Raw genomic sequence first — 15,326 nt, 5'->3', positions numbered from 1 at the left:
AGCAGCAGCAAGTACACTAAAATTTGTTTTACATAGTCTCAGATGCAAAGGGACTTTGAAGCTGGAGTTTATCAATTAGGCAATAGTCCAGCAGTGTATATTGCAGGCCACTTCCTTTAGCCATCCTCTAGTTTTATTGTGCTCAGTTTGCTCTGCTCTTGTACTTCATTAAACCTCACTTGTATACGGGGAGGAGGCTGAATAAAATAAAATAAAAATCCCTTTTATCAGAAATGCTTGAAGCTTACATCCATGATTGTGGTATCGTTTTTGCACACAAAAGGACAGCATTAGTTCCACAAACACATAGGGGTGTAAAGAAACTAATTGCTTATTATAAGCTAACCTATTTAATTTTCCCAAGAGCCACAGAGGAGGTGGTATATGTTTGTTTCAAGTGAAGAAACTGAGGCTCAGAAAAATTAAATATGTGGAAGAGTTGATATGCAAATCTACTGACTTCCAAGCCAGTGTTCTGTTATACTAGGGAATCCCAAAACTTTGTAGAAACACAATAAAAATAAAATACAGAAGAAATTAATACTGCTGTACAGAAGAATTTTAAGTGACTTCCCAGAATCAGTCGCTGAAATCTGAAATGATGTCTTGGGGTTGGGCACTAAGTGATAAATCTGACTGACCATTGAGGTTAAATTGCACGGTAGGCCTTAACTATCTAGCACCAAAAACTGAGGATTAGGAAAAGGAACAAATTTTTCAGGATAATTTGGCTTTTCTATTAATGCTGATGAGAAATTTACTCTGAAATGGAGGCTGGTTCATTAAAATGTTATCATCACCTGGTGTAGCCTGAAGTATTTTAGTGATTTTTTAAGAGAAAATTTATTGAAACATAAAAGTTGGAGTCATCTTTTAATTTTAGAGGCAGTAATTTAGATAGAATTATCAGATACCAAAATCAATTTGGTTTGTGTGGACTGGTGATTGCTTCTAAGGCAAAGATGATCCAACCAAACATCTAACCATTTTAACCAATCTAGACCTAACCAATGTCAAGGACTGTCAAGCATTGAAGCACTTTAAGGTATGTTACAAGGTTAAGGTGATAACATTTTTCAGGTAACGATAATGAAAAATTATACTGCGTAACATTTTTCATTTCAGATGAGGCTGTGGACCCAGGCTAGACAGATGGGATGGTATGCGGCGAAGTGCATGGCTGCAGCTAACTCAGGAGACTCTATTGACATGGATTTCAGCTTCGAACTTTTTGCTCATGTAACAAAGTTTTTTAACTATAAGGTAAGATAGATAAGCAAATTAGTGCCTCTTTCTGCTTGTTAGTTACTAATTATAATCTAATTTTCTTACTTGAGTAAAAATTCATATGGTTTTAATCATTTTTCCAAAAAAATGAAATATTCTCATTTTATGCAAGTCAGTACTTGATATTATTGCTGATATTAATTTCTAATTATCTGATAACCATTACCTCCCTTCCCACTATACTGTTTGGCACTTTAGGGGACTGTTCCCTGTTGGTGCATTTCTAATTTTTATTTGAGATTCATTATTTCTTTGTAAGGGGAACTAATAGCTATCATACTCAATAGTGAACCAAGTGATTTCCCATACAAATTATCTTAATTCTCTGTACATTAGTCTGAGGAAAGATATTGTTCCTAATTTATTGATAAGGAGAAACACACAAACACATACACAAGGTTCAGGAAGATAATATAATTTGCCCATGAAAGATCTAACTCAGTTCCTTATTAAATCTTTAAATCATGACTCCAGGCTCATGTCCATATCCTACTTATTTATATATTCACTAGATACATAGATATATATATATATTTTTTTATCCTCACCCAAGGATATTTTTCCCCTTGATTTTTAGGGGTCGGGGGGAGAGACATCAATTGGTTGCCTCCTGCAACCCAGGTACATGCCCTTGACTGGGAATTGAACACGTGACCCTTCAGTTGGTGGGCTGATGCTCTAACTAGGGAGCCACAGCAGCTAAGGCTTCACTAGATACTGTTAATGTTCGTGTAGACTGTATGGTATTGTCATCTCTAGAATAAATGCATACCATTCAAATGTTTTCTTTGGAACATGCCCCAATGACATTTTTAGCTGTAAAATTTTGTGAACAGATTTTTCTGCTGGCCTTTCCAACATAACAAAATAAATGCCTATTATGTTTCCTTTTAGGCACTTACTAGAATAACTTTTTTATCCCTACATATGTATGTACAGGTTGTACTGTTGGGAAAATACAATGCACAGAACTTGGGTTCAGATCATGAATTAATGCTGAGATGTACCAAAGGACAAGAATACATCAAAGTCGTCATGCAGAATGGACGAATGATGGGAGCTGTCTTAATTGGTGAAACCGATTTAGAAGAAACATTTGAAAACTTAATATTAAACCAGATGAATCTTTCATCGTATGGAGAAGATCTTCTAGATCCAAATATTGATATAGAAGATTATTTTGACTAAAATGGACATTTCAAGAACCACATAAATTTTCAAATAAGACAAAATGTCAAGTCAGTAAAGTAAATGCACTGATTTAATGGTGACTAATTGAAGTTAAAAATACAGACATGATAATGATTTTATTGGAAAAGTATTTAAAAATAATATTCTAAAGATGAAATCAGTTTGGATAATATATTTACAGATTTTTTTCTCACATAAAACTGACCTCTTATGACCACTTATGTAAGAATTTTCAAGTTATTTAAACTTAGATGTGTTCATTTGTGGTTTAGTTTTGGAGCAAATTTAGCTAGGTTGGTCTGGTGTAAACCAGATCCATTCTTTGTGAAATGTCAAAATAGGGCTATGGTTTCAAGCTTAGGGTTTTATTTTACTTAAAAAGAGATGTAGCCATCTTACTTGCTAATATTTGTACTGATACCTTACTATTCTTTTTGTTTGGATTCTACATCTGTTATAACCTGAAGTCACTCACTTTCTGTGATGAGCCTGTGTAGAATTTTCAGTATAACAACAATTCTGTCAAAAGATACTTATGTAAAAAGAAAAATACAAGGCATAAAGAGCTTAAGATAGTTATGTGAAATTACTCTCAAGTATTTTACATTTAAAGGACTTTACATTAAAACACTTTTCCCTCATTTCACACTGTAAGTGTATGTAATTCATGCTCTAAATTTTCAAAAGGTCTCAAATTCTCAAGTCTTCAGTACTTTAGAGAGTTGTTAAAATATAGCTAGCTCCATGTGTATAAAATATTAATGAAAGTGTCTTAAAATTTTAACTTCTGATTAACTACAAAAATAATGGTGCATGCATGCAAAAAAAACGTTATTTTCTTGGAAAATTTAGAAACACTCATGCATCATCAATTTTTCTTTTCTTAGCCCCTCTATTCTTAGAATCAGATTGCTGAAGCATGTTTGCAGATCTCTTCTGTAAGTTACTCGAATTTTTTTCTTCCCTCTTTTTATCAGAGCCTTCAGAATGACAAGTTTGAGATGATTCAATCTACAAAACAATAACAAAGCAAACACTGGTTAAAATTCAGCTATTCTGTTTTCTCATGAGATTCAGTCTCAATAGTCCTATATCAGTTTTTTAAGTATCCAGTGGTCTGGTTTTTCTTTTTCAGATTTCTACTCAAATATGAGTCCCATCTTGAATAGAAGGGTAGGTTTGTGCTGTCAAAGAAACCCTAAAGAACACATGAAGTGTCCTTAGGCACAACTGTACATGGCATGCTTTTGCAGGCTTGATAGGCTTGTTTATAACTGCTGCTCAACCTCTGCCACAGACGCAAACTTCTCAACCAACACTGATCACAGCCAATATCATGAGGGCTGGGTGCATCACAAAATTAGACATTACAGTGGAGTCTTCACATTCCAAAAGGTTAGAAATTCCTAGTCTATATTAAAAGGCTAAATTCTCCCACTTAATGTCTTCCATACCCCAATTCTAAGAACACTGACTTACCTCTTCTTATGTTCAACTGGACCTAGAAGAGTACTAGTTAAAAGCATCTGTAGGCTTTAATGTATTTTTTAAATATTTGAAAATTAGTAGTTACCCTGAAACAGGTCTGTGTGGACGTCTTTACTTGCATAGTAATAACATGTGCCTCATTGTTCAGAAGATTAGCTTTAGGTCCTATTTTCAAATACGAAATGGTGGCATAAGCTGTAAAACTGTAGTCTTCTCTGCAAAAGATAAAGGCCACCAATCAGAGAGGTTTTGAGGAGTTAGAGAAAACAAACTGAAGTTTATAAAATCCATAAGTGCAATAATTTTAATATACTGATATGAAATTATGAAAGATACACTATAAAAATGCAATTTATCTTTATAGAAAGTATTTTAGTTTTGTGCTTTTTTTGATAGGGACAGTGATCAATTATAGTTGGAGTTTATTAAGTAAATTTTGTATAGTGTTTAAAGTTCACATGAAACAACCACCAAACCATTTGTTTTGAGGCAATTATAAAAATGAGAAACAGTCAATAAAGATGCATGATGTTCTGAGGAAAGAAATATTTTACTTTGCCAATTTTTGATTCTTGTGATTGAGTAAACCATCATTCTTATGGTACTGGTTTTAGGCATTTTATTATTTCTTCTTAAGTTTAACATATCTCCTATTTATGGCTCTACTGAGGTATAACTAATGCCTGTAAAATCTGAGATTCCTTGTCTCTAAAAGTAAGATAATGAGAATGTCTATTCTCAGTTCACCATGTTGCTAAGATTAAATGAGGTAATATATGTAAAATAGAATATGTAAAGTATTCTATAATTATTGTTATTGTTATATATCCAAATTAGAGTTTTTCTCCACAGTAATCTTTTTGGAAGAAAATATACTTATTCCATGAATAAAAATATAGTGTACTGTTTAAAGACAACATGAAAGGACAAGAAATGGGTTTGTATATACTTAAGATACTGCTGCAGAAGAAAGTGCGCAATGATTTTCTCCAGGTCTTCACGAGGTAGTGTGGGAGGAACAACACCTGCTACTCTCAATTTTGCTGCTCCCTTTCCCAACCAAGAATCGATCAGTTTTAGTGGCGTGAGCTTTTCATTCATTTCCTCTGCCTGCTGCAGGATTTTGACTAGATCTCTGCAGTAGGCTGTTACATTCTTTCTTTCAAATGCTATAATGAAACAGACATGGTTACAGGCAATTGGGATTTAGAAATTAGGGCCAAGATCTTCTAAGTGGTTAAACTGGTTTAAAAACAAGTCATCAATGTGAGCCACCCTCCACACTGATTTATTAATGTGTTCTGAATTAAAACTAGGCTATTCCCCCAAGTCTCTAGCACTGAACTAAGTTTATATCACTGGGATTTACAGTGATGTAAAGAAAATAACCTAGTACCAGAAGGCCTTTGGGTATACTCTAGGAACCAAAGTGTCTGCCAGAGGTGGTTATAGTTGAGTCCATCTATTCTGCATATTTACCTGATGTGTGCTCATTAAGCAATACCATGAAAACTAGTACGGCTTCATAGCTAGTCAGATTTAGAGACAAGAGTGTCCTGGACAGAGAATCCCCAGTTATTAATTGATACTAGCACTCTATTTAATATATCAGACTCTTGTGAATTTGGTCAGCAAAATACAGTCTAGTAAACTTATACAAGTAAGTTTCTCTAGCTGTAAAGTTAAAATTGTAGTGACCTTCATCCACCAAGGCATCAGAACTCAGTGAAGAACTGGTTAGTCCAGCTCTTCGAATATAACACCCATACACAGAATGAAATAAAGTTAAAATATAGTTTTAAAACACTGGTAAGTCAGTGTCTTATGAGTAATTAGCCATTATCTACACCAAAAACGATTCACTATCAGTTTCTTTTCCTAATCTGTTGCTATAAAGTATTTGATATTATCATGAGGTTAAGCCGTTTTTTTATATAAATAGCATTTGTATTCAAATAATTTAAACTTTTTCCTTAATTTCTTAAAAATTTCACATGCCCTCAGTAATAGCAACATAAAACATACACACATGGCTTTTCCTTTTATTTGCCTTTGTTTCAAAACCATGTTATTTTTTAATCTGGAAAATTCTATTCACACCTCATTCAATCTTTTAAATCTACTTTCAGATGACATGCCTTTATGTAGCCCTACCCATATATATTAGCCTATAAAGATTTAAAAAACAATGAACTCACAAATGTCTTTACAGCAATTATCACACATTTTGTTACACGCTTCTGAGTTCCATACTTCATCAAAGTGTTGAGCTATCAATACACGGCGACATCTGCCAACACATTTAGAGATACAACTTAAGTAAACAAATAACGTTTGAAGAATCTCTACTTCAAAATACAGGATTATAAATTGTATTAATTTCCTATTGCTGCCATATCATTACCACAAATTTAGTGGCTTAAAACACAAATTTATTATGTTACATTTCTATAGGCTAAAAGTCTGACGTGGGTCTCACTGGAGTAAAATCAAGGTGTCAGCAGGAATGTATTTCTTCTGGAGGCTCTAGGATAGAATCTGTTTTCTTGCCTTTCCAGTTTCTAGAGACTACCTGCATTCTTTGGCTCATGACCCTCTTTCCTTCCCCTTTAAAGCCAAGCACAGTGGGTTGAGTCTTCACATCACATCACTCTGACCCCTACCCTCTTTCTGCCTCCTTCCACATTTAAGGACCCTTGTGATTATACTGGGCCCACCCAAATAATCCAAGCTAATCTCCCTATTTTAAGATCTGCTGATTAGCAACCTTAATTCCATTTGTAACCTTAAGTCCCTTTTGCCTTGTATAGTAATACACTCACAAGTTCTAGGAATTTGGATGTGGACATCTGTGGGGACCATTAGTCTGCCCATCACATATAGTTTTTTCCATATGTACTTAATAAACAGCTTTTAAAAGTTGTCCAAGATTCACTTTGAGATTCAATATTTTACTATTTAAAAAAAATCTTCCTGATAGCAGTTTCTTGTATTTTATAGAATCCATTTGAGTCTAAACCCCAAAATATGCTTCATGGGGGTCTACTGGACATCTAAGAAATTTTTTTCTCATTTCTTTAACTAGATTATTGTAGCATCTATAAGAAAGAAATACATTTTCTGGCACTGTCTGGTTACTGCTTATTTCAAAATTTTTGAGTCATTTTTATGTGATGGGTAATAAAAGTACAAAGATGACTGTGACAGAAAAGCCATCAGGAAGCTATATGGTCTAACTAAATCCACCCTAAATAGATTTTAATTTATTTCTTGAGAAACTTGACCCTGCTCTCAATTATTTCATCAACCCATCAGCTAGTAGTATGGTTGGTATTTGTTTCTAAGCTCAACTCTCAAAACGCCTCTTAAACACCTGTACAAAATTGTTAAAGGAAACAGCTACACACCAGTGCCAGAGAAAAAAAAGCTTGAACTATCTGTATTAGACCCTTCAATAAAACAGTTTTGAAGAATTAGAGAGAGAGAATATCTTTTCTTGGATTAAGGCAAATCCTGTGGGTTCACATACTGGTTCTTACCCTTCAGACACCTGCTTTTACATGTTTGTACTTGATGTTCTACCAGTGTATTTACTGACTTTCCTAAGTACTCCAAGTAATATCATATACTTTCACACTGTGTTTGTCTTTAACTGAAAAAAGTTATGAAAAGGCATGTGGCTTACTTGCTTATGTTTTGACAGTATGACACCATCTCATAAAGCTTCTGTTGCCCCACATTTTCCATCACCACCATTGAACTGATTCTGAATATGTCTCCAAAGCCATAGTATAAAATACAGTCTGCTTTCGTGTCATCTCGACCTGTAGTAGGAAAGATCGTGGGATTGCATAATTACTTTAAAAATTCAAAGCAAGCAAAAATAATACATGTGAAATCAGCTGGCCATGCTTCATTGTCTAAGTATAATACATCTAGAAATTTCAGACAGAAATGTGAAAGTTAATTTGTAACAACTTCCCTCAAATTTTTTAAAAAAATGACTAGAAGATTTATCAACATTCAGTTTTACCAATAAAAAAAAATGTGTCCAGCCCTGGCCAGGTGGCTCAGTTGGCTGAAACATTGCCCTGTACACCAAAAGGTTCAGGTTCAATCCCCGGTCGGGGAGCGTACAGGAGACAACGGATCGATCTCTCTCTCTCCCCATTCTTTCTCTAAAATCAATGAAAATGTATCCTCGGGTAAGGATTAAAAAAAATATGTGCCCATAAGTAATCCAGTTATTTAAGTTATGGAGTTGAAACCACTAATTAAAAATTCAGGAGGCTAAAATGGATATCAAATTATCTTAGCAAACAGAAGAAACAATTCATAACCCTCTAATAGAACAAGTAAAATTTCTCCATAGGCAAATAAGTATAAAACTGTGAAAAAGACTTAATTGTTTATTCTAAAAATAGCAGCCAAAGATTAAAAATACAGAATTGTTAAACATCACTTAGAGTGTTTTTTCTAAAAAAGCTTTTTTTAAAATGACTTCTGGATTTGAGTTATACATACCTGCACGTCCACTCTCTTGGTAATAATTTTCCATAGATTTACTCATTGAATGATGAATAACAAATCTCACATCTGGCTTATCAATTCCCATACCAAATGCAACCGTTGCTACCACTACCTAAAATGTTTTAACATTTTATATGTTAATTAAGTCAAACGAAAATATTCTTAGAAATGAATTCAGCTTTTATTGAAGATATATACTGAACCTGAATTTCACTGGCTGACCATCTTGTATGAACCTTGGTCTTATCTTCTGGTTCCATATTGGCATGGTATGCACCTGCACGAATTCCCAATTTCTGTAAACTAACTGTAACTTGCTCAGAGTCCTTCTGAGAAAAACAATATATGATTCCTGTAATAAAATATGTCCAACTGTTATATATATATATATAAAGAAAACATATTCCTGGAAGAGAATTTTTAACACTCAAGATAGTGATTAATACAATACATGGGGGGAAAGGATTTATGAAAAATTTCAAGGCTCTGAACCCATATTGACTTTTTGGTATAATTCACAATTTGATCACCAGCTTGATCTAAAGCAGAAATGAGCCCTGAGCCACAGGTGTTTGATCCCATTGCCTCTTTTCTCTCTGCCTGTTCGTTAATCTTGAAATATATTTACATATACTCTCAATTCCATCTATATACTTAACTCATTCAATATGTTCTATTTCTTTCTTTAATGTGTCATTTACTATAAGGGACTAAATTTTATAACCCTTTAGATCATCAGTGCTTAACCTTCTATCTTTTACACAGTAGATGCTTACTGAATATGTGCTATTGAAAATTAACATTATGTCAATAGGTGCCTTCCTTAAAGCAGTTAAGTGTAAATAAGCAAAAATAAATCAGACAATTTTGTGACTCATAATCTGTGCTGTTAGCAAGTGCCACACCCAGTTTCTAAGATGGCCAAGCAAATTAATTTTATCACTGTAACATGCTCAAGTATCTTCTGCCATGCATTAATATTTTTTGGTGCTAATCATTAATTAATATATCAGTGTAATATCAGTTACTTTTTGAAAGTTCTCTCTCAAGTCTTCAAAGTGGGTTTGTTATTTTATTACCTGATTGCCCTTTGTATCTCCCATTAATGACCTTTACAACATCCTCAATAAAATCTTCAGTGTTTGAAGGCTTTTGACGAACCTAAAGAAAGCTAACTTATTAAAAAGTAAATTAATGAGTTCCATCCAAGTAGTCACTTACGTACAACTTGCAAGGTGCCTTCTTTCATGAACACTGTTTTCTCTCTGGTTCTTTCACGCCCCTCCTCTGACTCACTCCGTCTGCCTCACCTCACCGCCTCCCAGCTCCTTCATCCTTAGTTTTTAATTTACCAGAGCTGAGGAGGCACAGACTCAGTGAATAACTTGTAAAGACTGAGACTTTATTTTCTGGGGCTACTTTTATAAAAACATAAACCACGGCATAACTAACTATTCAATGAAAACTAAAAAAATATTAAGTCTATTCTTAAAAGGATTAAAAAGAAAGAAAAATAATTGTTACTCATGTAAATAACCAAGGAAAAGGTAACCTCTCTGCCACAACCCTTCACAGAAGCTGTTAGTTGATATACAAGTTACATACCTCGTAATAAAGATTTGGCCGATTAAAAGAAGCTGTAAAAGTAAAACACTTCTCAACACACAATATTTTCTGAGCATCCTTCAAAACATGACTTGTTGCAGTTGCAGTCAGCCCAATCAGTGCTGTGTTCGGGAACTGCCGCTTTAAGATACCAAGTGCTTTATAATCTGGAAAAAGAATATACAAAGTGGCCCTGTTTCTATCCTTTAAGGAACAGTGTAAATGAAGCCTTTTAACATGATGGAAATCATCAAGGATTACTGTAATTTGATTTCCATAGCTAGCTATCTCAGGAAATCTGCAGTTGCAGCCTAGCCTTTTTGCATAGATTGGTTTTATTATACTTTTAACTGGTTCTTGGAAAACACTGTTCTTGGTCACGGGTGGAACTTCCTGTTGAAGAGAGTGAATACTTAACATTTGCAGTAAGCTATGCACTGGCCTACACCTGCTGAACTGGGGATTTAAGAGGCAGTGAGAGTAGCCATAGTGTTTGAGTCTATTACAACTGACGAGATAAAAGAGGCCATCAGCCTAAACCCTTCTATCACCAGGAACATCCATGAGTGGCAATGAAACTACAGAGGAGAGTAGCCACTTGGGAAATTGTGAAGGTTTGAAGGAGCTAACATTTGAGTTGGGTCTTGAAGAATAAGCAGAAGTTCTTAGGAAGGGATGAGGAAAACATCAGGCAGAGGAAACAGCATGAAGACTGCAGACACACTGGCATGAAACTTACTCAGCGGGGCTGAGATAACAGCAAGCAGTTCAGTGAGGCTAAATCACAGAGGAATGTGCTGCTTGGATCTACTGCACACCAGTAAGCAGGAAACTATATTTCCTATATGGTTCCAAGTTAGAACTGAAAGCTTTCCCTCTAAGACCATGAACAAGGCAAGGGTGCCCACTCTCCCCACTTTTATTCAACATAGTATTGGAAGTCCTAGCCAGAGCAATTAGGCAAGAAAAAAAAAAGGCATCCAAATTTTAACAGAAGTAAAACTGTTACTATTTTCAGATAACATGTTATTATACATAGAAAATCCTACAGATTACACCAAAACACTATTAAAACTAATAAATTCAGTAGTTGCAGAATACAAAATCAACATACAAAAATAAGTTGTGTTTCTACACACTAATAACAAATGTCAGAAAGAGAAATTAAGAAAATAATCCCATTTACAGTTGCATAAAAATAATAAAATAACCTAGAAATATATTTATCCAAGGTGGTGAAAGACCTATACAACTGAAACGATAAAGCATTAATGAAAGAAACTGAACAAAACACAAATAAATAGAAGTATACACCGTACTCACGAATAGAATAATTAATATTGTTATGTCAATACTACCCTAAGCAATCTGCAGAGTCAATGCAATCCCTTATCAAAATACCAGTGGCATTTTTCAAAATACTTAGAACAAATAATTCTAAAATTTATTTGGAACTACAAGAGACCCCCAAATAGCCAAAGCAATCTTGAGAAAGAAGAACAAAGTTGAAAGTGTCACATTTCTGGATTTCAAATGATACTACAAAGCTACAGGAATCCAAACAGTAAATTACAACTCTGTGAAGTAGTCTGGTTAAGATAGAAGGGCCCTCAGTAGAACACCTATACATACAGCCTAAGGCATTTAAACCAAAATTTTTAAAAATACCTGTGCCCCAAATATTTCTGAAGGTAGAGAACTGTCTTCAGGCCATGAGTCTACTATCCCTGGGGAAGTGTAAGAAAAAGTGAAGACAGATCAGAGACAAAGGCAACAATAATATTTAAGGAGGTGGCAAAGGAAGAAAAATGAAGTGAGAATGGGGAGGGGAAAAAATCATAATAACCAAAGGAGAGGAAAGTGTAAAGGTGAGAGGTGAACAGTATAAAATGCTGTTGAAGTTAAGTGGAAGAGGAATGAAGATGAGACCACTGGATTTACCCAGTGGGAAGTGGGGTCCTCGGTGACCTCTGAGTAGGGTGGTGGAGGAGGGAGTGTGATTCAATAAACTCAGGAACTCAGGGGTCCATATGAGTGTGAAAGTAAAAGGTTGAAATCATAGAGCAAAATTTTTTTAACTTAAGATTTTTTTACACAGAACAAGTCTGAGTAACCTGCTTCAGGCTATGATGGTAGAATTAGGATAGAGTAAAGAAAAGGGTTACTAAAATATCCGATAGAACTTTACCACTGACGAGTTAGTTAGGTGTACGTCCTGAAGTGGATGCTAACGAAAACTCTGAAGCAGATGTGAATTCCTCACCAGATGTGAAGAACCTAGATCAGTAAATCTTTACGGCTAAAGGTGGAACAGTGTATTTGCTAACAGATATATGCTTTAAAGGATAAAGGCAATTAGGCTAAACATTACCTTGGAGGGAGTAAAAGAGATTAAAGATTTTGCGTCTTGGCTCTCCTTATATTAAGGTAAGAGAAAAGGAGTAATAACTACCCAAGAGGATAATTTTAATGGAAGCAGGAATTTTCCATCATATAAAGCTGTGTAAGAAAATAGTCCCCAGCATCCAAGTTTTCCAGATACAACATACATACCAGGTCTGAAATCATGACCCCAGTGACTACAGCAGTGAACTTCATCCACAGCTATTCGTGTAAGTCTCTTTGCTTCATAGGCTTTCTCTAGTCTTGACATAAACATTTTGCTTTTTGCAATTTTCTCTGGAGTCACATAAATTAGCTTTAGCTTGGAGTTTTTATTTACCATTTCAGCATGAACCCATTTCACATGCTCCTATTGAAAGAAAAAACAGACACAATGACAATAGAACTAAGCTAGTGGGCTGCAATACTAAGTGGTCAATGAAGATGCTCATTACTCAAAAGCAATAGCCCTGGGCTGTTTAACAGCAGATATTTAGTTCATTAAAACTGAAACCATGTTCCAGTACTAAACTTCACGACAGCTGTGTAAATAGAATTTTGGCTATTTACTTATACCCAAACTGTTGATAAAAGTATAATCTCATTTGACAAAAAAATAACAAGAAATGAATGTCAAATTATTTTAATAAGCACTTATTCTATGAAGGCATAATTCTAGATTGTTCGTAATAAGTGCCAAAATGTGATCTAAGTGCAATAACTATGGTTATAAAGGTGTTATTAATTTTAACATTATATTTGTAATCACTACATATCTCTGTGAACACAATATATTCTTGATTACCTACTTTAATAATGCTGTCAAATCTACTCATAATCTTGGGGGGGGAAGACTTTATTAACTACCTTTGAAAAATGCTGGAAACCAACTCTTTATGAAAACTGGTAAAGAAAAGAATTTTCAATCTGTAAAAAGTTAATAAGAAAAAAGTTCTTTACAGAAAAAGTTTAGCTAATATATAAAGGAGTGATAGAATTAGAAACTATCATTTTGTAACCCCCTAATTAAATAGCAGCTCTGAGGTAAGAAATAATCATCAGTGGCTGCCAAAACCACTAGATGAAAAGCTGACAGAGAAATTGATTACAGAGCAGGCAGACATTACCTGAACCCACTGATCAAGATTAACATCCCAAAAAATAACAAGGTATTACTCCTGACTGATGCCATAGGAAACATACCCTTGCAAAAAAAAAAAAAAAAATCCAAATCTAAATCCAATAAAGCTTTTAGATCTAACAAGTTAAATAACTTCACAAGGATACAATCAGGAAAATTCGGAGTGTAGAAAACTACAGGACAAAGGACCTGGTTTCTACAACAAATAATTTGCACAAGAAGCAAAAAAGCAATAGGGGAATCTATGGATATATCAACCAAATACAACATCATGAATAAATCTGATCTAGACCATGATTTTAAATAAATACATAAATAAATAAATAATCTATATAATAAATATATATTTATATTATAATAAATATATATCATATATATATACGATTTGATGAGACAGAGAAAGCTGAGTATTTTTATTTGATGATTTTAAGGAATTGATTTAAAATATCGAAGAAGTTCAAATAAAATAATATGATGTCTGGGGTTTGTTTCAAATAAATAAATCAAGAGAAAGGAGGTAAGGAAAATTGGAGGTGGATAGATGAAGAAAGAGGGGCCATAATTTGATAAGCATTAAAGGTAGTTAATGGGTATATGACAGTTTTTATACTATTCTCTACTTTTATATGCTTTTGAAAATTTTAATAATATGCTTTTTAAAAAAGAATAGTTGGGAAATGCTTTATTCTGCAGATGAAGGTATGAGAGCCCATTCCCAAACAGGAGAAATTCCATATGAGTAGGGTATCCTGTTAGTCATTCATTTTTTGTATTTAATTATATTACACAATTAAAAATCCTTGCTATTTTATAACGGACAATACAAAACGGGTCAGCAAATACTTCCTGTAAAGTGCCAGATAGCAAATGTTAGGTTTTGTGAACCATACAGGCTCTATCACAACTGCTCAACTCTGACATTATAGTGTGCAAAGTTATAGACAACATGTAATGAGCGAGCATGGTTATGTTCCAATGAAACTTTATTTATGGTTACTAAAATCTCAATTTCATATAATTTTCACACTTCAAAAAATGTTATTTTTTTAATCACTTGAAAATATAAAAATCAATCTTAACTCATGAACCATACAAAATAGGCAGTGGGCTAGAAATGTCCCATTAGCAGTAGTTTGCAACTCCTGATATAAATAGCAAATCAGTTTTAATTTTATAAGCAACTCAATTGGAGCTAAATCTCCTATTTCAGTGAAGAGTTAAAAACACAAACAAAACAAAACAAATACAGAACTATACCTTAGAACTAGAAGCATTTAACATGGTAGCTGAAATTTCTAATTGTTTTAAAACCATTAATTGGTCTTCCATAAGAGAGATCAATGGGCAAATCACGAGTGTAAAACCTGAAAGAGAGAAAAATCTACTTTAAATTTTATACCACCACCAGAACAAGTTTCAACCAGTCACCTTCTTTACCATAACTTGTGGGCACCACCCATCAATTCAGACTAATTTCCAATGCAGCTTTAGCAATATACTATTTCTTACCCTCATTAATAAAGGAGGAAGATACAAATAAATGATCCTAAGCCAAATAAGCAAATATAAGATTAAGCAGAAATCTCTTCCCTTATTCAGTCCTACAAAAATAAAGATAGGTATTATCACCTTGAATTTTTGGTAATCTCAGTGAACTAATATAAATCAAGTCAAATACTATCCAATTACATCAGGAAAAATT

General features: G+C 34.0%; 2 protein-coding genes across 2 annotated transcripts in view; one reads left to right on the top strand and one right to left on the bottom strand.

Annotated features, from left to right (window-relative positions):
• PYROXD1 (pyridine nucleotide-disulphide oxidoreductase domain 1) overlaps window positions 1-5,371 on the top strand; it is a 21,516-nt gene extending 16,145 nt beyond the window's left edge. Inside the window, exons 11-12 of the mRNA XM_016197408.2 lie at window positions 1,126-1,263; window positions 2,227-5,371. Coding sequence (XP_016052894.2) covers window positions 1,126-1,263; window positions 2,227-2,475 — 387 coding nt within the window. The 3' untranslated portion in view covers window positions 2,476-5,371. The remainder of the gene's footprint in view (window positions 1-1,125; window positions 1,264-2,226) is intronic.
• Window positions 2,531-15,326, bottom strand: part of RECQL (RecQ like helicase) — a 23,569-nt gene continuing 10,773 nt past the window's right edge. Inside the window, exons 5-15 of the mRNA XM_016197404.2 lie at window positions 14,882-14,988; window positions 12,655-12,853; window positions 10,102-10,268; window positions 9,576-9,657; window positions 8,700-8,848; window positions 8,491-8,608; window positions 7,652-7,790; window positions 6,165-6,256; window positions 4,916-5,135; window positions 4,052-4,181; window positions 2,531-3,489 (exon numbers count right to left, since the gene is read on the bottom strand). Of these exons, the coding sequence (XP_016052890.2) occupies window positions 3,337-3,489; window positions 4,052-4,181; window positions 4,916-5,135; window positions 6,165-6,256; window positions 7,652-7,790; window positions 8,491-8,608; window positions 8,700-8,848; window positions 9,576-9,657; window positions 10,102-10,268; window positions 12,655-12,853; window positions 14,882-14,988 (1,556 nt within the window). The 3' untranslated portion in view covers window positions 2,531-3,336. The remainder of the gene's footprint in view (window positions 3,490-4,051; window positions 4,182-4,915; window positions 5,136-6,164; window positions 6,257-7,651; window positions 7,791-8,490; window positions 8,609-8,699; window positions 8,849-9,575; window positions 9,658-10,101; window positions 10,269-12,654; window positions 12,854-14,881; window positions 14,989-15,326) is intronic.

The sequence above is a fragment of the Miniopterus natalensis genome, chromosome 2 (genome assembly GCF_054644295.1).
Source record: "Miniopterus natalensis isolate mMinNat1 chromosome 2, mMinNat1.hap1, whole genome shotgun sequence".
Taxonomy (NCBI): Eukaryota; Metazoa; Chordata; class Mammalia; order Chiroptera; family Miniopteridae; genus Miniopterus; species Miniopterus natalensis.
The sequence above is the reverse complement of the archived record's forward strand: the minus strand, read 5'-3'. Positions and strand labels throughout refer to the sequence as shown.